The sequence below is a fragment of the Manis pentadactyla genome, chromosome 16 (genome assembly GCF_030020395.1).
Source record: "Manis pentadactyla isolate mManPen7 chromosome 16, mManPen7.hap1, whole genome shotgun sequence".
Lineage (NCBI taxonomy): Eukaryota > Metazoa > Chordata > Mammalia > Pholidota > Manidae > Manis > Manis pentadactyla.
This window is the reverse complement of record NC_080034.1, coordinates 18,550,300-18,577,072: the sequence shown is the minus strand read 5'-3', so window position 1 is coordinate 18,577,072 and position 26,773 is coordinate 18,550,300. Positions and strand designations below refer to the sequence as shown.

Here is a 26,773-nt window from a genome sequence, read left to right as displayed (position 1 = left end):
AAGGTTAGCCCGGTTCATAATGAAGCAGGACTTTCTCTGATTTCCTTTCTATTTAAACCCTGGCATTTTTTTTCAGGTCCTTTCATCACTGCTGTTGCTGAGGAGGGGATGGGAAACAACAAGAGCAAAAGGGTAAGAGGGACTCTGCCATAGTGCTGCTGGGGCCAGGACATGTGTGCTTACAGTGACAAACCCATACCACAGCAAGCTGCCGTCAAGAAAACGAACGCTCCGGAACATTTAAAGATTGTCTCAGCTCTACACAGTTCCAAAGAGAGCACAGTGGGTATTTCTTCCTTACGCTGTCACTGGATTATCAAACTATATAAGAGTGGAGAGCAGAAAAGACAAAAGTCTACAACCCTATTAGTATAGACAGCAAGGCTGTGTTTTTTGACCATTTCCTTTATTGTTCATTTAAACTAGCTCCTCCAGCCTCATGTCATGTTGCTTGTTACACAAGCCACAGTTACTCTTCTCCACCCATTCACCCTGAGACCCCAGCGTGAGCTCTGGGGCGTGCTGGAAGCATGCTATGGCTTTCCCAGGTGCCTAGGCTCCCTTCTGCCCTCCTGCTTCCAATATGCACTTAGAGCTTGTGCACACAGTAAAGAACAGAAAACAGTTATGGATGCTTGTAGACTCTTCCTACCAACTACCACAGGAGCTGCTGAAGAGTAGAATATACATCCCCCCGACGGCATGTGCACACACACACGTGCACACATGAACATACACAGAATAGTTCAGCTTAAGCTGAAGATGCTCACCTTCAAAAATATTTATATTCTTCCTGGCACCTGAAGGTGCTACTAATCCACAACCATTTGAAAATAATTTATCTGCTTGGGCCTTTCAAATTCTGTAGGCAATGTGAGTTGAACCCTAAACCTACACTGGGGTTGACAAAAGGTCATGAAATACTAAGGGGGACTCTATTTCCCCTCTACCCACAACCAAGGCCATGAGAATTCAATATGCTTGTCCTCTCCCTTTGTGAGGTGGATTTTGCTGGTTCACCTTTTGACTGAGAGTATGCTATTTTATTTGAGGGGAGGCAGGTTTCAGCCTTATATAGATTCTCGTCCATGCTCCCCACCTTGCTTCAGCACAAGGCTGTTTCCTGTCCTCCAGGTAGCTGTTACAGGATAGGTAAAAGCCCCAGGATTTCAATTCTCACCTCTCCACAGAGACTCTTTCACTAATTCAGCAAATGTTCTTCAACTTTTGCTTCTCCTCTGAAAACATGGTCTTCTTTCAATTCCTAGGGTACTATCATCCCCTCTCCCAAGGCCTTTGGCTCAAGTGATGCTTCATCTACTGGAACTGTTCTTCCCACACACTAGCACATGTCCATGCACACACACATAAGCACACACACTCCTTATTGAGGCCAGTACCTTCTCATTCTTTATATCTGATTTTAAACATTCCTTCCTCAGATACACCTTCTCAACCATTAGAATCCCAATGGGATATCAGCAATATTTTTTAGTTAGTCATTTTCAAGAAGCAGATAGTTTCCAGAAGCCAAAGTCTGGGTTCCCAGATTTTGCACTATAGCCTATATCCCAAAGAACTAAACTATCATTCATTATATAATAAATATGCTACACAAATAAAATACTACTCAAAGTGTTACCATATAGAGGATGTATCTATAAAAAGAAGTATGCACACAAGAATGAGAGAGACAGGCAGAGACAGACAAATGGACCGACCTCTTCAGGAACTTGTTAGTCAGGGATACTTAATCAGTTGCAGTTGCAGCTGAACAGAGAATCCTGAAGTGATGCCTAGTTCTCTATTGTTTTAGAAACTAGAATACCTAGGGAAGGAAAAATTGTAAAAATTCCCACGCCCTAAAGTCCATGGGATATCATTTTCTCCTCTAATTCAATACAATGTTCCTTGCTTGCTTCCAGAGGAAAAATAAGGATTTGTGCACATATGTTACAAAGTCAAAATAAGCCCTTGTGGGGTTTGATCTTCACATTGTTTTTTAACTTTTGCCAAGCAACTGTACACTTTGGAAGAGTGACATTAAGCTTTGCTTACTGACTTTCAGCCTTACCAAAAGCTTTCATAGAGTCTCATCTTTAATGGTCAAAGTCTCAGATTCTAATAACATCAAGTGAATCTATTTTTCGTTGAGTTATAGAAACTAACATTAATGTTAATATAATGTCTATAAAGCTATTTATATCTATTATTTTAAAGAAATACATTTAAAATAACTGAGTCACTAGAATTTAATGAGCAATTCTTAATCCTCCAACTCTCTACATCTCTTCGTTTTGATTATCTAACTGAATATAGTTGATAAAAACCAGGGGTTCTTTCAGAAGTATGCTTGCCAAGATGAGGAAAACATCTTAAACAAAATATTCTTTATTTCAGCACCCTATCTTCTCATGATAGAGCACCAAATTATCAAAAAGTGCATCAGTTACATGAGTACAATAGTATATTCTACTATCTTTGTGCTTTGCATTCCTCAGAATGCCATCATATTTCAGTCTATTAAATTTTATGGCTGAGAGCATATGGGAGTTGAAAAAAGCAGACATAGCTCTAAGAGGATTAATACTTTAAAAGGAAAAAATTCAGGGATTCTATGAAATCAAATTAAATGTAAAAATCAATACACTGTCCTAAAAAACACGTGCAATGCACAAATATTTCCTGAGTGCTTGTCATGTGGCAGGCTCTGTTTAAACATTATATCCATAGCAATATATACATATTACCTCACTAACGTTCTTACTATGTTGTTATTACAAGTAAGGATACATACCTTTACACATACACACAAATAATACAAAATACCTGAAGGGCCGTAAGGATGTTTGCCAGGGCCTGCCCATATGTGTCGTGGCAGTGAACAGCAAGAGCTCTTGGTGGGATTTCTTTCATGACACTTTCCAACATTCTCTTCATGCTTCCCGGAGTTCCCACTCCAATTGTGTCTCCCAGGGAGATCTCGTAACAGCCCATGGCATACAGCCTCTTAGAGACCTATCAGGAAAGGCGAAGAGCTAGTAAAACAATGGAAATGAACAGACTCAAGCCCTGCTGTTCCTTAGCAAATGTCATTGAGAGGCAAAAATCACAACTAAGATCATATATGCATCCATGTGGAACATATTTTCATTCTCTGGCCCTTTTCCATGCTTATTAAATCCTAAGCATTATATAAAATTTTATATGACATTACTGTAATTATCTTTTTTTCTTATATTCAAGTATGCCTTGAAATTATAATTATCTACCTCCCTACCTACATGTTCAATTACGAAGTCATAAGCTATATTTCAGCTATGGGAGGCTTACTTTCTCAACTCTCTAACCAAACAGAAGCATTTAAAATGCACTTTAGAGGTAGCATTTTTCAAGGAATTAGATTAGGGGCCAAGAGATAACAAATACTAGTCACAGCTCTGTCACTAAGTAGCTTTGTACTGATAAGGTCATTTATCGTTTCTGGCTCATAAATGGATGCACTCTGCAAGGTAAATTTCAAGTTTCCTTCCAAAGACCAATATGAATTTGCATGAAGGCAGCATGGTATGTTGACAGAGACTTGGGTTCTGGAATCAAACAGGCCTGGATTTAAATCTCAGCTGCCACTCATGCTAGTGCTAGGATGTTGGACAGAAGATTAACCTTTTTAAACCTCAATCCCTATTCTGTAAAATACTGACAACACACGCCCTTATTTAACATATTTTCTAAGCCTTATTACTTATAGTCACTTTAGAAAGTAAGATAATACAAAATTACAATAACAACGATGAAGTTAATAATGATACTTGGTTGTGAAAATGAACTAAGAATATATAAATAATCATTCTATAAAATCTGATACAAGTACAAAACACTGTAACCCATTTATTACGTATTTCTTTGGTGCCTATTTTATGCCAGGCAATGTGCTACTGCTGAGATATAATGGGGATGCAGATATTGAGATGGCTTAAGGTGTTATCGAGCCTGGAGTCAAGTGAGGAAAGACCTTAATCAATTCCATTCAGGAATGTGTAAATACAGCTAAAATAAGAATTTTGGAACAAAGAAATAGGATTCCAAGAGCTTGCAGCAAAGGAAATTGACCTAGATCTGTCAAGCAGGAAGGGTCTAAGTGACAGCTTGAGATAAAGCAAGCACTAACTTATTGATGAGGGTGAGAAGGAAAGGTATGAGAAGAATGTTCCAGGTGGAATATCAAATGCAAAGGCTAATGTGTTGTTCCAGGCAGCTGACATAAAATGCAAAGGGCATTCCAAGTAGGGAGACAGTCAGATGCAAAGGACAGATGTGACAAGAAAGCTAAAGCCAAGGGGGAGTGAGTCTGCACGAAGCTGGAGAGGGAGGCAGGGGACAGATCACGGACAGCATGGCAAACCAGCCAGGTTTAGGATTTAGGTAGGGGACCCTATCATAAGAGCAATAGGAAGCCATGACAGAATTTGGGTAGTGGTGATATAATCAGATTTTTGTTTCAGAAAGGCAATATCAAAAACAGATCAGGGAGTACTCTGAAGGGCTACCTAGTTCAGGCAAGGAGACTATTATTGGATGAAAACTTTGGTAAAAAAAAAAGCATCATGTGCATTTTCCTCTACTGCCTAGTAAATGGAAAAATTTCTTAATGGCCAGGTAAAGGAGAACGAGGCATCAAAGGGAAAACTGAACAGGTCGGCAAAAACCAGAACTTTGGTGTCAAGGGATACAAGGGAGTCAGGAAGGAGGGAATGGTCACGAGTCCCAAATTCTGCATTTCCTGACCCAAGTGGCCAGTAGTGATCTTATGAGAAGGGATTTCAGTGGAGTGAATGGTCCAGATGTCATCCTGGAGTCTTAGTGGCACATGAGGAAATGGACATCACTGTAGACAGCCCTTTGAAGATGTTTACATGTACAAAGATGCAGATATTCGATAAAAAGATGGGGATGCTAATTTAAGAAGGGAAGATTTTGGATGGAAGAGGTTTGAACGTGTTCACATGTCAATGGGATTTTATGTAGTTGAATGTGCCGGGGAGTAAATGAGGAGGGCGAGAGGCTGGAACACAGTGAACACAGTTTGCAATAGTCACTTCAGAAAGTAAGAGAGTGGGCTGGCCACAGAATGGAGAAGAGGACAGATGGCTCACTGCTGCTCATGAACTCCTGTTTCCAATCTGCCTGTTACGTGACTCTCTTCAGCAACTCCCTAGGCATTCTGGTGCAGGAATGAAGAGCCAGAGCATGTATGTCATCCATCCAAAGGTGACACAAAGCAAAAGGCAGAAAAGCAAAGGGTTTGGTGTATAGGCAGCACTGGATCCTCAAGTTATACCATTTTGGAAGTGTTCTTTAAGAAATAATATATAATTTTGACTACAAATGGTTAACAGTCTTAGAAGGGCTCCATGCAAGGGAAGGACTACAAAACTAAGCTTCATTATTTTATAATATATCTGCCTCTGTGTGCAAAGATCTTGATAAGTTAATAGACCACAGGATAGCTCTCATTTGAAAAATCTACAGTAAATTTGAAAAGTTCAAATGAATGCACAAAAGAAGAATGGTTTAGCCAAAAAAGTTTATCTAGCCTCAATTTTGATTTTCTAACAATGCCATCTTCACTGCTTCAGTACCATTTTACTAAATTTACAAAAATTAACATCCTTCGCACCAGGGGCATGTTAATATACTTCACATGCAAATGAGCTTCTGAGATAGTCAGAATTCTGAGATAGTCAGATAGAATTTGAGACAGAATCTCAAAGACCAAGCATTTTTTGTTCATTGGAATCAATGATTAAACAGGAAAAGGAAGTAGAAAATAAAGTTCAATAAGCAGGTCCTTAAGGACTATAATCTATTGCTGTGAAATTGCTCTGGAATAATAGCAACTTGAAACTCAGCAGCAAGGGCTACAGGATCTCAAGGAAGAGAAGCACCGAAGCATGCGTACTTTGATACGAGTTCCAAAGTGTGCAGGGGAAGAACAAAGGGACGCTACCTGCGCAACCAAGGCAAAGTTTAAGTGTATGTGTGTGCGCACAAGCTGCTCCGACAGTCTGATGAAGAGCTTATTTACTGTGTTCTAAAGACACAAACATAAAACAGATGTTTTTATTCCTTCCACCTTTGACCACACAAATGATAAGACTCACATGTTAGCTCTCAACAGTGATAGCCAAGGTACACGTCTTTAGTGTTAAAACAAAACTATTTGTGAAATGATTAAACACGTCCCCCATTTCCTGGGTTTTCTTAGTTTGTGTTGGGCAGATCAGAAGTAGTAAGGAAAACAGCCTGCTTTTAAAAATAATTGACAGCATTTTACCATGAACCAGAAAACTGGGGGCATCTCTTACCTCTGTCACTTTCTGTGGTGTGATGCTTCCTTCATATGGACAGCCCAGAGCACAAGACACATACCTAAATTTAAAATAAAAAGCCCTATAAATATGTGGATGATGGATAAGCCATTTCCTAATTTCGATTTTATAAAAATGAAGAGAGTCAAAAGCCATCATGTAAATTTATTTAACACTGTACCTTCACTATTATTTGGTTCTCAGATCAAATAAAACCAATTTGGGAACACTTTCAATTAAGTTCACACTTTTTATCTTTTTAATAATTACAATTTGATATAGTTATTTAATAGGAGATGGGAATAAGGTAAACAGGAGTTTATCTTGTGTGGTTGTTGATATTATAGCAACATATGAACATTCAAAGAAGAAAATACCAGTGAAATACACAGTTTTGTTTAAATAAGTACACACACATTCAACTGTTAAATATCCAGGTATTTGGAATCATATTGAGAGAAAATGTAGTTGACAAACTGAATTTCTCTCTTCATTCCCATCTGGAGGTTTTGGCCTCATTTAGATGTAGTCATTAATCACCGCAAAACTCCCAGAACTGGCCACAACCTCAAAGTTCATCTTGTTTATCTCTCATGGGTGTACTTAAATCATCCCAAACAGAGAATTGTCTTGTCTGTGTTTAATAGGCTCCAAATAAAGATATTCCATAAGCTTCTTCAACAATTTAATATAGAAAGGTCAACTCTTTCCTGCAAGGACAATGACACATTTCCATCTCAAAGTATTAAGTTTTAGAAAAAGCCTGTTTTAACTATTTTCAGCTCAACATCAATCCCATTTCATTAAATTTTCCTCAGAGATTTTACAACACTTGTATTAAAATAATGTACCATGTGTCTGATTGTCAAGAATGAAGTGATTCACATTAGTGAAAGAAAGGTGGTAGGAAATGAGTCTGGAGATCCAGTTTATTGAGCCAGAATATAAGAGGTTTTAGAGGAGAGAGGCCCTTGAATGCCGTGCCAAGGGGTCTGAGCTTTGGGATTACTCAAAAATATTAGGTAAGTAGTGACAAGATCAGATTTGTTTTCCAGAAATGTAACTCTTTGGGAATTCTGAAAGTGGTTGCCAGAGGAAAAGAGGAAGCAAAAACATGAGAGTTAAAGACAATACTGAACTTCCACCATTTTAAGATGATATTGTTTGAAAGATATGTTATGAATTTCATAACATATTTTGGAGTAAAAATATAAAATACATATTCAGTGGTTCAATACATATCCATTGACTCTACAGATGTAATCTAATTTCAAGAGTATTAAAATGTGAATAAAATTTATGTTTTGGAATTAAAATAAATAAGCACACACAGGCAGGCAGTTATGAGGCCATGGAGGAGAAAAGGACAGATTTGAAAGTTATGCTTGACAGGAACCTGTGTCTCTATTCTTCCAATTACTATAACCAAAGTTTATGGTTTGAATAATCTGAATAAATTTAGTCAAGATATGTGAAAATAAAATGTACTTATGTGAACATAACACTGCAGAAGGTGGCTAAAGATGAAAAAAGATACATATTTTCAAGTGAGATACAATAATTATAGATAATGTATTGGAAATATAAGTACATGTAATCTGGACCCAAAATATCTAGATGTGATGAAACAGAAAATCCAAGCCATCCATTTACATGCTTATCCCTTAATGTGAAAAATAAGCAAAGAAACAAGTACAAAGCAATAAAAAGCAGACCTCTCCTGAATTCCCACCTTATTACCTGACCATAGCTATCCCTTATGCCATAACCTTAAACCACTGCACTTCATTTTCACATGTTTCTCTCCATCCTTTCGAGTGGCCACTTCTTTAACCTATTCACACATGAGGCTACTTTCTTCAGAGCAAATGTGATGGTTGTCAACTATATCCATTAACTGTGTTTAACACTATAAAGCAGAAGATGGCAACCTAAGGCCCACTGGCCAAATTCTGCTCATCACTCTTTTGCAAATACAACTTTACTGGAACAAAGCCATGCCCATCTGTTTACCTATTATCCATGGCTACTTTTACACTGTAATATAAGCATTGAGTAGTTGCAAAAGAGACCATCTGACCCACCAACCTAAAATAGTACTATCTGGCCCTTTATAGGAAAAGCTTGCCAACCACTGGTAAAAAGTGAGGCACTTTGATGAGTATGAAAAGACCTCCCTCATGATGAAAATAGGTCACATCACCTGCTCTGACTAGTGGCTAAGTCAGTTCTCTAGACGTCTGTGATCTACAGTGGTTCTCAGCCTCGGCCATACAGAATCACCTGCGGAGCTTAAAAAAAAAATACTAAGGGTCAGGAAACACTCCAAACTTAGTCAGAAACTCAGGGAATGGCATCCATGAAAAATTTTAAATGTTTCGGAGTTCCATTATTCTGCCAAAATTGAAAACCATTCAATATTAGCAATATTGCCTCACCTGGGCTGACTAAATGATTCTCCTTTGTAAAAAAAAAGTGATAAGACCCAAACTATCTAATCTCAGAAATCCCCTCAAAACTATGCCACAGTACTTTTGTCCGTCTTTGATTGGCTGGTGATTAAATTTCTCACAGACCTATTCCAAATACTTTCTATTCTGAAGCCCCAACCTGCAAGCTCTCTATTTTTTTTTTTTTTTAATTTTGATTCCTTACTTCTGGTTCACTGTTGTTCCTGAACTACATTCTCTAGTTGTTCTTTCAGCAATGGTGGAATTTTGTGGACAATTTTCTCAGCAAATGGTTTTATTTCACCTTCACTAATGTATAATTATTCGGTTAGGTATAGAATTCTAGGTTGACAGTTATTTTATTTTTCCATGCTGAACATATTATTTCATTATCTCTGGTCTTATCAGTTTTTGCTGATAATTTTGCTAATGATAGTTCCTTTACAGTAATTTTAGAGCAACTTTTTATCTATATTTAGGATTATCTGTTTATATCAACTATTCTGTATTTTACCATGTATGTCAGGACTTATTATAATTCATCAATACTAACATTAATGCTTTTCTTCATTTTTAAAAATCCTCTAGGCACTAGGTCATCAAACATTATCTTTCATATCTATTTTCCCTGTTTTATCCTTCCAGAACTCTACTAGGCAGAGTAGAACTCTGAACCTCACTCTCAAAAGTTCTATTAATTTATCTTCCTGTGTTTCATTATTGCAATTTCCTCAAATCCTACTTTCAGGTCACTATTCCAACTTCAACCATATATAATCTGCTGTTCAATGAATCGTTTTCACTTAATAAATGTATTTTTCACCTCTAGAAAAAAAATGTTTCTTTCTGTCAAGTTTTCACTTTTTTTCCATAAGGATCTGTCTTTACATGGTTTTTCCTTTGCCTCTATAAATATTTTAAAGGGTTAATTTATAATCTCCTTTTCAGATTGTTCTATTTCCTTCTTTTCTGCTAAAGTTCTGCTTTCCTTTTTCTTTTGCTTATTTATTTTAGGCTAGTTTGCTTCCTCATGTGGTTTATAATTTTTACTGAGAGTGCATTTTCATGGTAATTTTAGTTTCTGTAGGAGTTCCGTGAGAGTCTTGACTTATTTAAAATTCCTATAAAGGAGTTGTGATTTATTTTTGCCCTTGCCTGCAGACTTTACCAGTTCCTGGACACATTTCTACCTTAATTTTTCAATTTGGATTGAACAATGTGCAGGTTCCAGTGACTCTGCATTGGCAACGAGGTGCTTCCAGGCCCCAAGAATAATCAGTTCCAAATCCATGTTTTAGCAGAACATCTATCTTTTCCCATATAGACATTAAAATCCCATTTTCAAGCCACTAGGGATTATATCTGGCACAGATAGCCCCATGTGCTAGTGGCATCAACTCAACCTACATGTGTACGGCATTTCTTTGATGAAATCTGGGGACTTTCTTTTCTTCTTTTCTGAGTCTGGCTATATATTTTAAAGTTGTTTTGTTTCTGAGTTTGTAATGGGAACAGAAAATGAAGTCTCTGCATCAGCTCAGTCACCCACAGCCTCCTTGCTTTCTCTCACCATTATTCCAATAACTCCAAGACAACTCCAAAACTCATGAATAGTGCAAATGGATTAAGTGAGACATTCACATGCCAGAGTAAACTCAATATGTCCAAAATGGTGCTCACTCCTGTTTTCCCTGCCTTTGCCATTTAAAAAGTGATATAATCATTTTCAGAGTCTATCTTGCTAAATCACTTGGAACTCACTTTTAAGAACATTGGTTAAAAAACCAAGGATTGCTGATTCTTCCTCTCCAGCCCCCTGAAGAGATGTGACCTATGCCAGTGATCTATGTGCCCAAGTGTACAGAACAGTCCCTGAGTCCTCTCTCCAGGACAGCTGTGGACACCTAACTAGTCTCACCGCTTTCAGTCTCATGCCACCCATTCTTACTCCAGTATCTATTGCCAAAATAATACTCCTAGAGCACAGACTTGTTTACATATCTTTCCACTCTGAAAATCTTCAATGGTATGCCATGTTCTTAGTATTGCCAAGTAAATACTTAGTAAACTTGTACTTGTATAGTAAAAATGCCAAGCAAACTTAGTATTCAAGTTTAGCAATTTGTGAAACCTCATCTAACTTTCCACCTCTCTTCCACTATACAGCCTCAAAAACTCCTATTCCAGTAGAAGTAAACTTTTTCCAGCTTCACTTTATTGACACCTTCTTCATGAAGTCTCTCCAAATAACACTAACAAATTTAATATGGTATTTCTTTAAACTTTTAATAGGATTTATCTGTAACTCTCTTACTGTACTTGCCTTTCTTGACAGTATTATAAGAATTTCTATACACATTATTTTCCTTGTCTGATGGAAACTCTTTGAAGTTAGGCTACTTTTATATTTTTATATTCTACATAGCATCACATGACAGTATATTATCTAACACAATCAATTGATGTTTCTTGAATGAATTAATGCAGATGTTACTTAAGATGCCATTTTCACACTCTGAATAATTTCCTATGCAAATCTTAATCTCTATAATAAACCTATAACTAGATCTAGGCTATTATTGTTCTAAATCCTGTAGCCAGAGATGCTGACACATAATTGGAGGTTCAGAACTTGGAACCATGTTTTACGTATTGTTTAAGATGGCAGAGTAATAAAGGAATCACCAATCACACTGAAGGTAACTTTGTTAATAACCAAAACCAGCATTGTAATGAACTCTGCAAATGGATTGAATTTATTTTTATTTGTGCCCCTTGAGGCCATTTGTAAGCACTGTGAAAAATCATGATAAAAGACAAAATTAATACATTCAAGTCTATAACAATTTCACCTAGTTAAACTGAATCATGACAAAGCACCTACTTATTAAGCCCAACCCAAGCCTCCCTTCCTAGTTATTCCATCTCCTCTAATCATATTGGCAAAAAGAAACGCAAAACCCCTGAATAAATGTCACGAACACTTGGAGGGGAAAGGTCAACCACTGCTATCCTCAGAAGAGAAAAACAATGTCAAGAGCATAAGACGGCATGTCATACCAATTAAATGTAATTAAGACATTTAAATACAGGAGCTGCTTGATGAACTTGCGCAGAATATCCCTACCTCCAAACAATACACAAGAGCATTCTATTATTAATAAGTCAACCAAAAATAAATTTTGATATCCTATCAAGCACTTAACACTATAGATGATAAAAGAAACTGACTGTAACCTGGTCTCAAGAACCACTGCTAAGATCCTCCTTTTGTTCTAAAATGTTAATTTCATGAGAAATGACGAAACACTTTCTTTCTTCAAAAGCTGTATATGAGAGCTATTTAGCCATGACTGCACAAACACAGTTTATACATATTAATTATTTCTGGTTATGTGTTATTTTGCCATACAGCAGTGCTAGAATAATTTGAAGCCTAAAGAAGATATAAACCCTCAAACAAACCATACATATGAAAGAAAACAGCTTTAACAGATGTCTCATTTTTAGCTTAATATACCATATTTTGGCCAATGATGATTCAAACTGCTCTTCTAGGCTAACACAAACGCCTCAGTTTCACAGAAGTTAGAACAGAATTTGACCAATAAGCTCTCCACTTAGAAGATGGTGCCATATATGCAACTGAGTTCCACTGGGATAGATCATCCAGTGTCTACATCAGTCATGAGAAACAAAGCCTGCCCCATAAAAAACTGAGCCCTAAATAACAAGGCTTATTATCAGTGAAACTGCTGTAATCTACAGGATCAGAATGAGAATCCATGACACTTTGCATTAGACCGAGGAGGAATAGGAAATACCCCAAGTGCAGCATAACCTAGATGGTTTGGTTAATTAGCAGGTTGCAAGTTCCTAAAAAAGTGTCTCGAGTTATAAATTACCTCTCAAAGGAAAAACCAGTAAAACTGTCCATTTGGAGGAAGACAACTAGGCCCTTACTTTACAGCAGTTAGAAAGACTGCCATTTTAAAGGCTGGAAGTTATATAGAGCTAGGCAACCAGTCAAAAAATAACTGAGCACAAGAAGAATTTTCTGATGTTGAAGGTCTTTCATCAAAGAAATCTGTCACAAGTACATGTGACACAATCTTATTCAGAAACCCTTAAAACCAGATTGGATTTTTCATTGGTTTTGGGTAAGTTGAAAGTAGGTGGTGGGGTGATAGCAGACGAAGAGATGTGTAAAATATGCACTCTAGATTCATTATTGTTCTAGCAAACCATGATTCCTTGTGTCCTCCTAAATGTTGATAAATATCAATCACATTTTATAAAGAAGTTATAGTGAAAGTTAAAAAATTACATTCTAAAATTATCTTTTACTGTATCTAAAAATTGTCTGACTGCATATATTAGTTGAATTACTAATTTGCCTATTACTCGTTCTTATTATTTTGCACCTTTACTTTTTTTTGTGAATTTGAGAACTTCAGCAGTTACAGCTCACTGTTAATTATTTTTGCATTCTGTACTTTTTTAAAACAATGGATGAGCATCTTTGGTTACTGGGAAAAATGTTACAAATACACTTCTCTCAACTTACAGTAGGCTTGGAATTTCAGGAGGTTAATTGTGGATTAAATCATTTTAGGCCATATAGGAGAGGCCTAGGATGTAATTACATAAAAAGGTTTTGCTTCGATTGCACAACTGCTGATCTTTTGAATTTACAATACATATTTATAAGCATTTTAATTGTGAGATTAATAATGGCACCTGTTAGTTTCCTTTTTATATTAATATACTTACAAAGAGAGTGAGCACATGACCCTTGTGACTTCATGAAAGAGAACTTGATACTAACTTTAGAGAGAAAGGAATAAAACCTGAATGTCTTATATATTAGAACACTACTTTATATCTTCAGGTGTTTCAATTTTAAAAGGAACTTGACAAATCAAGAGATAATTCTTTCAATAAATGCCATTGATAAAAAGAGAGAAAATGATTACATGTATCACAGGCTTTTTTCTTTGCTTTTTGTACTTTAAAAAATATACCAATAATAGAAAAATAACGAAGGTTTTTTAAACATATGTCATGTGAATTACAAATTAAAGAATGAATTCCAAAATGAAGATATTTCTTGTGCTCATTCACATATAATGTATATGCAGCAGCAGTTTGCTGACTCTGCATTTTATGTCAATGATTTGGCATGATATTTTTTCCCAATGTATCCCAGATGTTATGTGAAATTCTGAGAATGTATAAAAAATGTGTACACATGCATGTCTATGTCTGTGTTTCAGGGAAAGGGGGGAATCAAACAATGGACTCCATAATTAATAAAAGCTGCTATTTAGACCACATTAAGGTTTATTACTTTTATAAAAATATAAATGGTTAATGGTTAAATTTAGTGAACATTTATAAAATATGTTTTATGTACTGCCTTATGGCTTTTGTATCTGACAGCTGATGACATAAATTTTCTGGATGATCAAGTACATGTTGATGCAGCTGTTACCACAGTAAGACACGCTAAAGGATCTACTTCGGTTTCAACTAGTTGAGCGTGGCTCTTTTCTTTAAATGAGTACCAATGGCCTATGGATTTTAATAATGAGCACCTAAAAGTCAAGACTGCCAGTAAAAATAAAATCTAATTTAAACTCGGTAAAAGTTTGGGAGAGGTAAGATAATTTTTAACTGCCCAAATAAATAGCGAATGCACATACTGAAAGGCATATTTCTAAAAACGGAATAGTGTTTCAGGAAGTCCAGGAATTCTTCTCCAAAGAAACAAAATCCTGCATTGGAAAAACATACATTTGTATATAACAACTCTACAGTAAATCTCCAATATACTTTACTTATTTGATTTCACTGTGCATTACTTCTCGTATTTCTATACCCTTCTTAGCAAAGTTCAGAAGATTGAAGTTGTAGCATGGTTAGAAGTTTCTTTACTGATGGGAGAATATTAATTGTTCAATGATCAGTATTTAAGGGTACTTGGGGTTTCTATTAGCTTTATCATATTACCTATTCTTTTTTATAAGATAAAAACAAAATGTTAAAATCTGATATCATACAATTGATGTTTACATCCATCTTTTAAAATTAAAAACAAATTTTCTATTTGAAGACAAGCTGAACATGCACTTTACTCCTTATAGTTTTGTTATTTCAACTTCCCAATAGGATAACTTTACCCTAAAACTTACACTCCACATTTAAACACACATTTGAAACAGAAGAACTTCTAAATGTTTCCCTTTCTTTTAATGAAAAGAGCAACAGAACAACTTATATATGTCTGAATTTAGAAACTTACAGTACATCTCTGCTTTTGGGTTGTGGTTATGTAACTTTTGTTTTAAAAACGGTCATTGTTAATTTTCGGTCAACGGAAATACATTATTTTGGTTCTAAATTTTCATTCTGTGCTTTGCATGATATATTTTTTATTTAAAATCTTTGAAAAGATAAACAAAATTAATATACCTTTAGCCAGACTCATCAAAAAAAAGATGACTCAAAATCAGAAAGAGAATTTACAACTGACACTACAGAAATACATAGCATTATGAGACACTATGAAAAATTATACACCAATACATTGGACAACCTAGAAAAAATAGATACATTTCCAGAAACATAAATTCTTCAAAGACTAAATGAAGAAATAGAAAATCTGAACACACTGATTACTAGCAAGAAATCTGAGTTAATAATCAAAAAAACCCCAAGAAACAAAAGTCCAGGATCAGGTGACTTTCCAGGTGAATTCTACCAAACATTTAAAGAATTAATACTGATCTTTCTCAAACTATTTACAAATTAGAAGAGGAAGGAATACTTCCAAATTCATTTTATGAGGCCAGCATTACCCTGATATCAAAAGCAGGCAGACACTATTAAAAAATTACAGACCATATCCATGATAAACATAGGAGCAAAAATCCTCAGCAAAGTATTTGCAAACTAAATTTAACAATACATTAAAAGGCCCATTCACCACCATCAAGTGGCATTTATTCCAGGGATGGAAGGATGGTTCAATATCTGCAAATCGGTCAAAATGATACACCACATTAACAAAAGAAAGGATAAAAATCATGATCATCTCAATAGATGAAGAAAAATCCTTTGATAAAATTCCGTATCCACTCACAATAGACTCTCAACAAAACAGGTATCAAGGAAATACACCTCAACATGATAAAGGCTATATATGACAAATCCACAGCTAACATACTCTATGGTGAAAAACTGAAAGATTTTCCTCTAAGATCAAGAACAAGACAAGCATGTTCACTCTCACCACTTTCATAATTCAACATAGTACTGGAAGTCCTAGCCACAGCAATCAAATAAGAAAAGAATAAAAAATGAAAGTCACCCAAAATGGAAGGAAGAAGTAAAACTGTCCCTATTTGCAGATAAATGGATACTACATACAGAAAACTCTAAAAACTACATCGAAGAACAATTTGAACTAATAAATGAATTCAGTAAAGTTGAAGAACATAAAATTAATATTCAGAATACTCACACACTAATAATGAATTAGCAGAAAGAAAAAAATATGAAAACAATCTCATTTATAGTTTCATTGAAAGAACAGAATACCTAGGGATAAACTTCACCAAAGAGGTAAAAGATGGGAATTCTGAACTATGAGACACTGGTGAAAGAAACTGAAGATGACACAAATAAATGGAGAGGTATTTCATGCTTACGGATTGGAAGAATTAATAGTGTTAAAATGTCCATACTACCCAAAAGCAATTTATAGATTCAGTGCAATCCTTATCAAAAACAGCAATAAAATTTTTCGCAGAGTTATGACAAATAATCCTAAAATTTTTATGGCATCACAGAAGACCCTGAATAGCCAAAGCAATGGAGAAAGACAACAAAGCTACATTCTTCCAGATTTCAAACTGTACTACAAAACTACAGTAATCAAAACAGAATAGCACTTGCATAAAAACAGACACATAGATCAATGGAACAGAACAGAGAGCCCAGAAAACAAACTAGTGCTTACATGGTCAATGAATATATGACAAAAGAGGTAAGAATACAGGATGCGGAAAAAACAGTCTCTTCAATAAATGGTGTTGGGAAAACTAGACAGCTACATGCAGGAGAATGAAACTGGACCACTTTCTTATACCATACATAAAAATAAACTCAAATGGAATTAAAGACCTAGATGTAAGACCTGAAACCAAAAAACTCCTAAAATAAAACATCAACAGTAAACTCTTGGACATCAGCCTTAGCAATATTTTCTGGATCTGTCTCCTTGGGAAAGGGAAAAAAAGCAAAAATAAACAACTGGAACTACATCAAACTAAAAAGCTTCTGCACAGTGAGGGAAACCACCAACAAAATAAAAAGGGCAATCTGTTGACAAAAATACAAGAAGTAACAAGTGTTAGAGAGGATGTGGTGAAAGGAATCCCTTGTACACTGCTGGTGGGAAGGTAAATTGGTGCAACCACTATGGAAAACAGTATGGAAGTCCTCAAAAATTAAAAATAAAAATACTATACCATCCAGTAGTTCCACTTATGGGTATTTACCTCAAGAAAATGAAAACACTAATTTGAAAAGATATAGGGTTAGGCTGAATGAGTAAGATGATGGACTCAAATTCCCAGTGCAGCTCAAAGGCTCCATTTTATGTTTTACATACTCTAAAAGTTTCTGAAATTTAACTTAATTAAAAGGATTTAATTTAAGATTCTTTGAAGAAAAAGGCATGTTTCTTAAAAAGAAATATAGAAAGATTTGGAAACCATATTAGATGATTCCTTTCCAAATGCTACTCTAAGTTTATATCAATATGTCAACTCATACTAAGCTGAAATCAAAAGATGGCTGCATTTGGGTAATTCAGTATTAATCAAATGAGTAACAGGTTTGCATGCTAGTCTCTCTGATCTCAATTGCATTATACACTCCATAAGCTTGATACGCTCTAATAATTATTAACTGATATTAATAAAATATATCAGCATACATCGATGGCCTGATCACATAACTTACAAATAAGATACCCTATGTATATAATTATAATGATGAAATAATTACTAGATAGTTCATAAATAACCTAACAAAAAATGTTAACTAAGTAGAATTTGTGGAATTTCGTAAGTACCCTCGTGCTGGAATATTCATGTGCCTTGCAGACTTAACCACCTCCTCAAATTTCTCCAAACTTTCTTCAATAGAACAGTTAATATTCTTCTTGCTAAAGGATTCAGATGCAGCACCAAAAACTGATACCTCAGAGGCTCCAGCAGCAACCTGAAAAATATAATTTAGAGGAAAAAGCTAACAATTTCAAAAATGTAAATGATAGCAGAAGAAATATTAACTACTCTATAAAGACATGGTTGCATTAACATTTGCCTTAGAATTTAACATTCGATTCCTCTCATCCTGCCACAAACCATCTTTTGAAATGTAAAAGTTTTTATAACAGCAAATAATTCCATAAACTGCAACACTCATAAATCTATGAGGCACATACAACAGTGATGATGTTCCAATTTAATTTGCCTTTCCTTAATTACATGTTATCAAAGGTATATGTTAACCTTAATTATGGAAAATACTAGCACCCGATAAAACCTCTTAATATATATATGGAAAATATTAGTTTAGACCAATTATTAAAATACAGGATAGTAAATGCTGTTTTTCTTCTCTTCTTTTAACCCAACAGAAATGTGTTTCAAATCCACCATTTGGATTTTGCCCCCAATTTTCCTCCTACCTCTTAACCTAGTTCCCATTGTTTCATACCTTCACTGTTACGACCATACTCTTGTACGTCTAATGGCTTCATCCTTTTGCCAGCCCTTAAATCCAAAATATTAACCTAATTAATTTTCCCTTTTGCCCCTTTTGCCATCTTACCCCACCCTCAAGGCTTCTTCAGTGACTTGTTAACAACTATCAAACCTCCTACTTTTCCTGCTGGATTTTTAAGGCTCTCTATCAGTGCGCCTCTAGCACTATGCCTGGATTCCCACCCCCCCACTCTGATGTCCCATTAATTTATTAAGAAAAACAAATTGTCATCTTTCCTCCAACATTTAAAAAAAAATGGTTTCTACTCCTCCATAATAATAAATTTTAACCTCTATAATGAAAATTCTATTTATGAATACCTACTGTAAGACAGTATTGTTGTTAGTATTTTGCATGCCCTATTCTGAATCCACAATTTTGTAAACTATTATTGTTTTGCAGATGAGAAAAAAGCTAAAATAAAAAAGATGGCTGCATTTGGATAATTCAATATTAATCAATCAAAAGAGGCTAAATTACTACTATAAGTTTGCAAAACTAGTAAAAGTTGTGGGGCCATGTTTTGGGCCCAGGCTTGCCTGACCCCCAAGCCAGTATTTGTTCAACACCATTACTTGCCCTTCTAAGCCACCATGAAGGTGTCTTCTGTTAGTACCTTTTTCAAGGTGGAAACATTTCCTACTTTGTTAAGAACAGATGATAGCAATATTTAAAATTTCTTAAAATGCCGCTTTCTTTTTTTTGCAGCACGATAAAAAATCTTATCAAATCAAGCAAAAGAAAAGTGGTTTTAACAATATACATTAACAGGGAATATATCAACTAGAACCCACCACTTCAGCTTTATGCAACACAGTCCCAAATACAAAAGTGAAAATATTAATACCAGAATTAGCTGCTGCAAAATTTTTAAAACAGAGCCATGTAAGCATAACAATTCAAGCCTTTACTTAAAAATGCATTCTTCTTATACGTGCAGTTATTAAAGCCTTTTTCATATAAATCCCTAAGTCATATGCGATTGGAAGAAACAAGCCATAAGAGGAACTGGCAGTTCCAAATAGAGGCAGTTCCAAAACAGTGATTAGCACCTAGAGGGAGGGAACAACAACAGAAAGCTGACCCAAAAAACTGACAGGAATAATTATCCACTACAATATTAATAATTATATATTGAAAAATGTTTAAATTATATTATGTATTTCTTATTTAAGAGGGAAGCATGAAATATACTTTCAGAAGAATTTTATCAAAATGGATAATTCTATCTTTGTGTTTTGATTCTTGAATGGTTAAACTGGAAGAGCCTGAACACAGAACACTGACGAACCTAAAAATACTGTAAGGTTATTACTGATCTCTGTGCATCCATGTGAGTATATCAGCATAGTATTTATGCAGAGTAACAAGTGAGTTACATATGACACAGTTTTAATTTTGTAAAAGTCTTTAAAACAAAAAGAAGCTTATTAGTTTTAGGAAAATTAGTAGCACACTTACAGCACGGTGGAAACCCAGAAGATTAGGAGTAAGGACAGGATATCGAACTCCTGGATACTGATGAATGCCTTTCATCACTTCAGTGTGATCAGCCATCTTAAACACATTAACAGTTACACATAAATATGTACCTTTAAATATTGTGTCAAGATGTTTTAGTTTTTCAGGAAGGATATATTTACAGATGTAATTATATTCTACAAATTAATGTTTGAAAGAATAAAACTAAACCAATGTAGCTAAACATAAGTAGTTTTTAATGTCAAGAATACATGATAACTAGATCTGGCTTTAGTTCACATACCAGGATTTGGTTAAATGGGTTACAAATAATTAGGAATTTTGAACTCTATTATTTCCATTTGACTGGTCTTCATTCTCTTCTTTTAATTTCATGGCCCAATCCACAAATATCCTGAGATTAGGGTGACTATGAAAGGCAACATGCTATGCATTTACCTTCCACATGAAAATTTTCTGTCCAAATAATTTACAGTGTTTGGAATTTTATAGTGTTTAGTAAAATGTAATTACAGGTCTCTGTTAGAATTATTTATCAAGGCTGAGATCCAGTACATTCTTTGATTAGCACAGATATTTTAGTTTAGTAAAAGTTAGTAATTGTTAGTAATAGTCAAAATTATTTATGCAATACTATTATCATATTACTATTTGTTCTCATGATGCAAATAAATGAATACAATGGAGTACACAAATTTAACCCATTCTGCCAAGACTTTATTTTTCTATATTTTTTATGAATCTATAAAAAACCAACTTTGAATTAAAATACCAAGTTTACTAGTTTGGCACAAAGCCTGTAAATTACCCTCCTGCAGCAATAACCGATGATCAAATCCCGTAATTATCACAAAGAGAAATTACCATTGACATTACCACGTGCTTTGCATATTTCAGAATAACAAATTATGGCATGAACAACAAACATAAGGAAAAATACATAAACAATGAAGTGTAAAAACTGAGCATGGAGAAAGCTATAAAAACATACAGCAAACCAAAATCTGGATCTTCAATATGGGAATGGATGAGGGAAGACGTGTTTTGTCTCTACACATCTTGGCTTGTTATAGTCAATAAGCATGTATTGTTTTTAATTTTAAAATAATACAAAAGTGAATAACTAAATTATAATTTCTTAATATAACCTCATTGAAAATTATGGAATATTACAATATTTACCCTTATTGGTCCACTGGTCTTATTAACTCTCAGTTAAATGCCAATATAATTCAATATTTTCAATGAATATAATGCAAATTAAACAAATTTTAAATAAATGTTAAATTTAAAATTAAATATTTAAGATGCAAAAGAGTACCTCCCATTGTCTTCAAGCATTACTGGCATTTAAGCTTTCATGTTTCATTCAATCCAAACACATTTATTTTTATCTAAAATGTGATTCTTGCTCATCTATTTCTTAGAGATCACATCTACTATCTCCTATTCCCCAGCTGCATCCTTTACAAAGACTATCCACCAAAGCATCCATCAATAGATTAATGGACAAAAAAGATATGGTACATATACACAGTGAAATATTATTCAGGCATGAAAAAGAAATCCTGCCATTTGCAACAACATGGATGAATCTAGAGGGAATTATGCTCAGTGAAATGAGCCAAGCAGAGCAAGACAAATACCATATGACTTCATTTATTTGTGAAATATAAATACAAAGTAAAATAGAATGAACAAACCAGCAGTAGATTCATAGACACTGAGAAGTGACTGGTGGTTACCATGGGGGAAGGATTGGGGTGGGTGGGTGAGGAGGTGAGGGGGATACAGGGGCATAAAAATTCTCAATTATAATGTAAGTTGGTCACAGGGATGGTAGTACAGCATGGAGAATATAGTCAGTGATTCTGTAACATCTTTCTATGTTGACAGATAGTAATCGCACTAGTGGCGGTGAAGATTCAATAATATGGGCAACAGTTGAACCACTGTGTTGTATACTTGAAACCCATATAAGATTGTATATCAACAATACTTCAAAAAAATTAAAAGACTATCCACCACCACACTCACCCACAATGCACACACACAAATTCTCTCATTTCATTCTAAGCCTATTGGACTTTAATCCAGAAATTTATTGAGTACCTACTATGTTGAAAGCCCTATGCTATGCCCTTTGGGAGATATATACAGCAAAGTAAGGTCCTTGCTGAATAATTTGCAGCATGGTTTGGGAGGCAAAAACACATGCTCATGGAAAGTTAACAATTCAAAGGAATACACCAGTCATAAATGAGAGCACGGGTTATAAGAGGTCAGAGTGAGGAAAGCCTGTAACTGTCTGGGAAGGTTTAAAAGAGCGTATTGGATACAAATGTGGTCCCTGAATAGGGCATATTAAAATTTCCCCCAAAATGGCCAAAGCAGTATTTCCAATCTTGTATGCTCTTCCAGAACCTCACCAACCCCCCTCAGGAGAGGTGGACTCTACTTACCTTCCTCTTGAAACTGGGCAGGATGAGATTGCTCCAACCAAGAGTGTAACAGAAATAATAATACGTGACTTCTGAGGCTGGGTTATAGATCAGGATACAGCTTCCAAGTACCTTTCTCTTTGAGGAAGCTACTGTGGGAACAACTCGCTTAGGTAGGGAGGCTATGTGAAGAGACTCACATGGAGAGACCCATGTGAAGAGGAACTGAGGTCCCCAGCCAACAACCAGCATCACTCCCAAAATCTGTGTTTGAAAGAGGCTTCAGATGACTTCAGGATCCAGCATTCAAGTCACCCAGAGGAAGGTCCAGACCTTGTGGACCACCTGTCTATCTGTACCCTGTTCAAGTGCTAAGCCTCAGATTTCATGAGCATTGCAAATGTTTATTTACACCACCAAGTTCTCAGGTAATTCATTACATAGCTATAAAAGCTTAAACACTAAAAATATCAATAGGGTTAGAAAAGAGGGAGGGATGAAAAATTCTCCACCAGTAAGAACACAGTACCTGGCTATAGAGGACAGTATTGGTAAATAATCAGAAAAAAAATTATAAATGAAGACAGGGGGTCACATACTGTGATATGTCTTTGAGTTAGGTTTATGTTATTCTAAAAATTCAGGATTTATTGTGAAGGCTACAGAAAGCCATAGGAGTGGGCACTGATCTAGTAGGAGAGGATTGTAATATATGCAGTATTTTAAAAGATTAATCTGTGAGAGGTGCAGAGAAGAGATGAATTTCTCAGGGAATTGTGAGAATCTAGCTTGTGACAAGTTCGATGATAGAAAACAGTACTGGGAAAAGAACTCCCAAAGAGAAATTAATAGGACACAGCAGCCAGTATTAGAACGGTAATGACATTACTCAAAAAATATAGTCAATATTTTAAAGTCTTCTTTTATTTATTTATTTATTTATTTATTTATTTAATTTTTTTGACAGGGTATTTCTCATATTTATTGATCAAATGGTTTTTAACAACAATAAAATTCTGTATAGGGGACTCAATGCACAATCATTAATCAACCCCAAGCCTAATTCTCAACAGTCTCCAATCTTCTGAAGCATAACAAACAAGTTCTTACATAGTGAATAAGCTCTTACATGGTGAACAGTGCAAGGGCAGTCATCACAGAAACTTTCGGTTTTGCTCGTGCATCATGAACTATAAACAATCAGATCAAATATGAATATTCGTTTGATTTATATGTGAATCCCACATTTCTCCATTATTATTATTATTATTATTTTTTAAATAAAATGCTGAAGTGGTAGGTAGATGCAAGATAAAGGTAGAAAACATAGTTTAGTGCTGTAAGAGGGCAAATGTAGATCATCAGGTGTGTGACTATAGGCTAAGTATTAATCCAAGCTAGACAAGGGCAACAAAACATCCACGGATGCAGAAGATTTCTCTCAAAACAGGGGGGGTCAGGATCTAAGCCTCACCTCTGTTGATCCCCAATTTCTCACCAGATGGCCCCCCTGCGACTCTGCCTGTCTTAGGTTGTTCCTCCCTTGAGGAATCTTACCCTTCTCTGGCTAACCAGTCATCTTCCGGGGCCATACAGAGAAATGTAAAGTTGGTAAGTGACAGAGAAGCAATATTGTTTGCAAAGGTTAGCTTTTTACTTCTTTGCAGATTTATGTCCTGTGGCTTCTATGCCCAGCATTTGTCTTGAGATGTCTTTACCACTTGGAAGAATTATGATACTCGGTAATTTCAACATGAGGCACGAATTCTACTTAAGGGTTGTAATTAGGAAGGAAGAAGAAAAGCTATAGAAGTAGCAGACGGAATAAAACATGGGAAGATTGATTATTTCTTTGACATATCTTCTTGTAGAGTAACATAAGCATGGATAGGTTTTAAACTACTAATTAAATTGTGTACACACTTTAACATATTAGGAATACAGCTACATAACCAAAGCAGACCTACAATTACCAGCCATCTCCAGTGAAACCAAAAAAAACAGTTAGGCACCATAGGCATTTGTGAAAACTTATCAATGATATGATGGATATTGTCTAACTGAATTTGAATAGTTTGAGAAAAATCAGACAAAGTAAAACAACACATTCCTGGGAACTGTTCACATCCCATATGTTCTTTTAACAGTACATAGTCTATAGTCACAAGATTTTGGAGGGCTGCAACTTGCACTTCTCCTAATTCTTGGCTGAGTTCCGACAGTATAGATCCAGTCAAATTTGTTGTTTCACTGTATGCCACAGGCCCGCTTAGATGTCTCCTTCTTCATTCCAGTGGCAAGTCCAGGAACCAGTGGGGTGAATGCAGCTACAACTGCAACAGTGCCAGGATCTTTGTTGAAGTTTTCTGATGATCATCTTCTGGAATGACTCTTCCAGAGAATGTTGATGTTGGAAGTTCTTCTACATATCGTATCTTAATTCGTTTTCTGGGTAGCCAAATTAGGCTTTGATCCTCTGTTTAAACATGAACAAACCCTTTGCCCACACTTTGATATGCCCCTTATACCATTGTGAAGAACTTATTAGAGATCACTACAAAGGAACTGCTTTTTTTTTTAAGAGAAAGGAATATTATCAGAAAAATGTATTTCCATAGCTGATCATCTGACACCCTTTAAATGATCAAAATTAAGGATAATTAAAGCATGCATTAATCATTGATTTACAGTTAGTTTTATTCTATCAGAGAGTAATCCCAATTTTCTTTTTTTTTTATCATTAATCTACAATTACATGAAGAATATTATGTTTACTGGGCTCTCCCCTATACCAGGTCCCCCCCCACAAACCCCTTTACAGTCACTGTCCATCAGTATAGCAAAATGTTGTAGAATCACTACTTATCTTCTCTGTGCTGTACAGCCCTCCCCATTCCCCCACCACCCTGCACATGCTAATTGTAATGCCCCCTTTCTTCCCCCGTCCCTTATCCCTCCCTACCCACCCATCCTCCCCAGTCCCTTTCCCTTTGGTACCTGTTAGTCCATTCTTGAGTTCTGTGTTTCTGCTGCTGTTTTGTTCCTTCAGTTTTTCCTTTGTTCTTATACTCCACAGATGAGTGAAATCATTTGGTATTTCTCTTTCTCCGCTTGGCTTATTTCACTGAGCATAATACCCTCTAGCTCCATCCATGTTGTTGCAAATGGTAGGATTTGTTTTCTTCTTATGGCTGAGTAATATTCCATTGTGTATATGTACCATATCTTCTTTATCCATTCATCTACTGATAGACACTTAGGTTGCTTCCAATTCTTCGCTATTGTAAATAGTGCTGCAATAAACATACGGGTGCATCTGTCCTTTTCAAAATTGAGTGCTGCATTCTTAGGGTAAATTCCTAGGAGTGGAATTCCTGGGTCAAATGGTAAGTCTACTTTGAGCATTTTGAGGAACCTCCATACTGCTTTCCACAATGGTTGAACTAATTTACATTCCCACCAGCAGTGTCGGAGGGTTCCCCTTTCTCCACAGCCTTGCCAACATTTGTTGTTGTTTGTCTTTTGGATGGTAGCCATCCTTACTGATGTGAGGTGATATCTCATTGTGGTTTTAATTTGATTCTCTGATAATTAGCAATGTGGAGCATCTTTTCATGTGTCTGTTGGCCATCTGTATTTCTTTTTTGGAGAACTGTCTGTTCAGTTCCTCTGCCCCTATCTTAATTGGATTATTTGTTTTTTGTTTGTTGAGGTGGGTGAGCTCTTTATATATTTTGGATGTCAACCCTTTATCGGATCTGTCATTTATAAATATATCCTCCCATACTCTAGCGTACCTTTTTGTTCTATTGATGGTGTCTTTTGCTGTACAGAAGCTTTTCAGCTTAATATAGTCCCACTTGTTCATTTTTGCTGTTGTTTTCCTTGCCCGGGGAGATATGTTCAAGAAGAGGTCACTCATGTTTATGTCTAAGAGGATTTTGCCTATGTTTTTTTCTAAGAGTTTTATGGTTTCATGACTTACATTCAGGTCTTTGATCCATTTTGAATTTACTTTTGTGTATGGGGTTAGACAATAGTCCAGTTTCATTCTTGTACATGTAGCTGTCCAGTTTTGCCAGCACCATCTGTTGAAGAGACTGTCATTTCGCCATTGTATGTCCATGGCTCCTTTATCAAATATTAATTGACCGTATATGTTTGGGTTAATGTCTGGAGTCCCTAAACT

At 35.6% G+C, this 26,773-nt stretch overlaps 1 protein-coding gene across 3 annotated transcripts in view; it reads right to left on the bottom strand.

Moving 5' to 3' along the window:
• The window catches only part of HMGCLL1 (3-hydroxymethyl-3-methylglutaryl-CoA lyase like 1), a 183,117-nt gene that overhangs the window by 86,854 nt on the left and 69,490 nt on the right, over positions 1 to 26,773 (bottom strand). For 2 of the 3 annotated variants that reach the window (XM_036916326.2, XM_036916322.2), the window contains exons 4-7: positions 20,123 to 20,218; positions 17,964 to 18,112; positions 6,369 to 6,432; positions 2,830 to 3,018 (exon numbers count right to left, since the gene is read on the bottom strand). In XM_036916326.2, coding sequence (XP_036772221.1) covers positions 2,830 to 3,018; positions 6,369 to 6,432; positions 17,964 to 18,112; positions 20,123 to 20,218 — 498 coding nt within the window. The remainder of the gene's footprint in view (positions 1 to 2,829; positions 3,019 to 6,368; positions 6,433 to 17,963; positions 18,113 to 20,122; positions 20,219 to 26,773) is intronic. The other variant, XM_036916327.2, reaches the window with a different exon arrangement.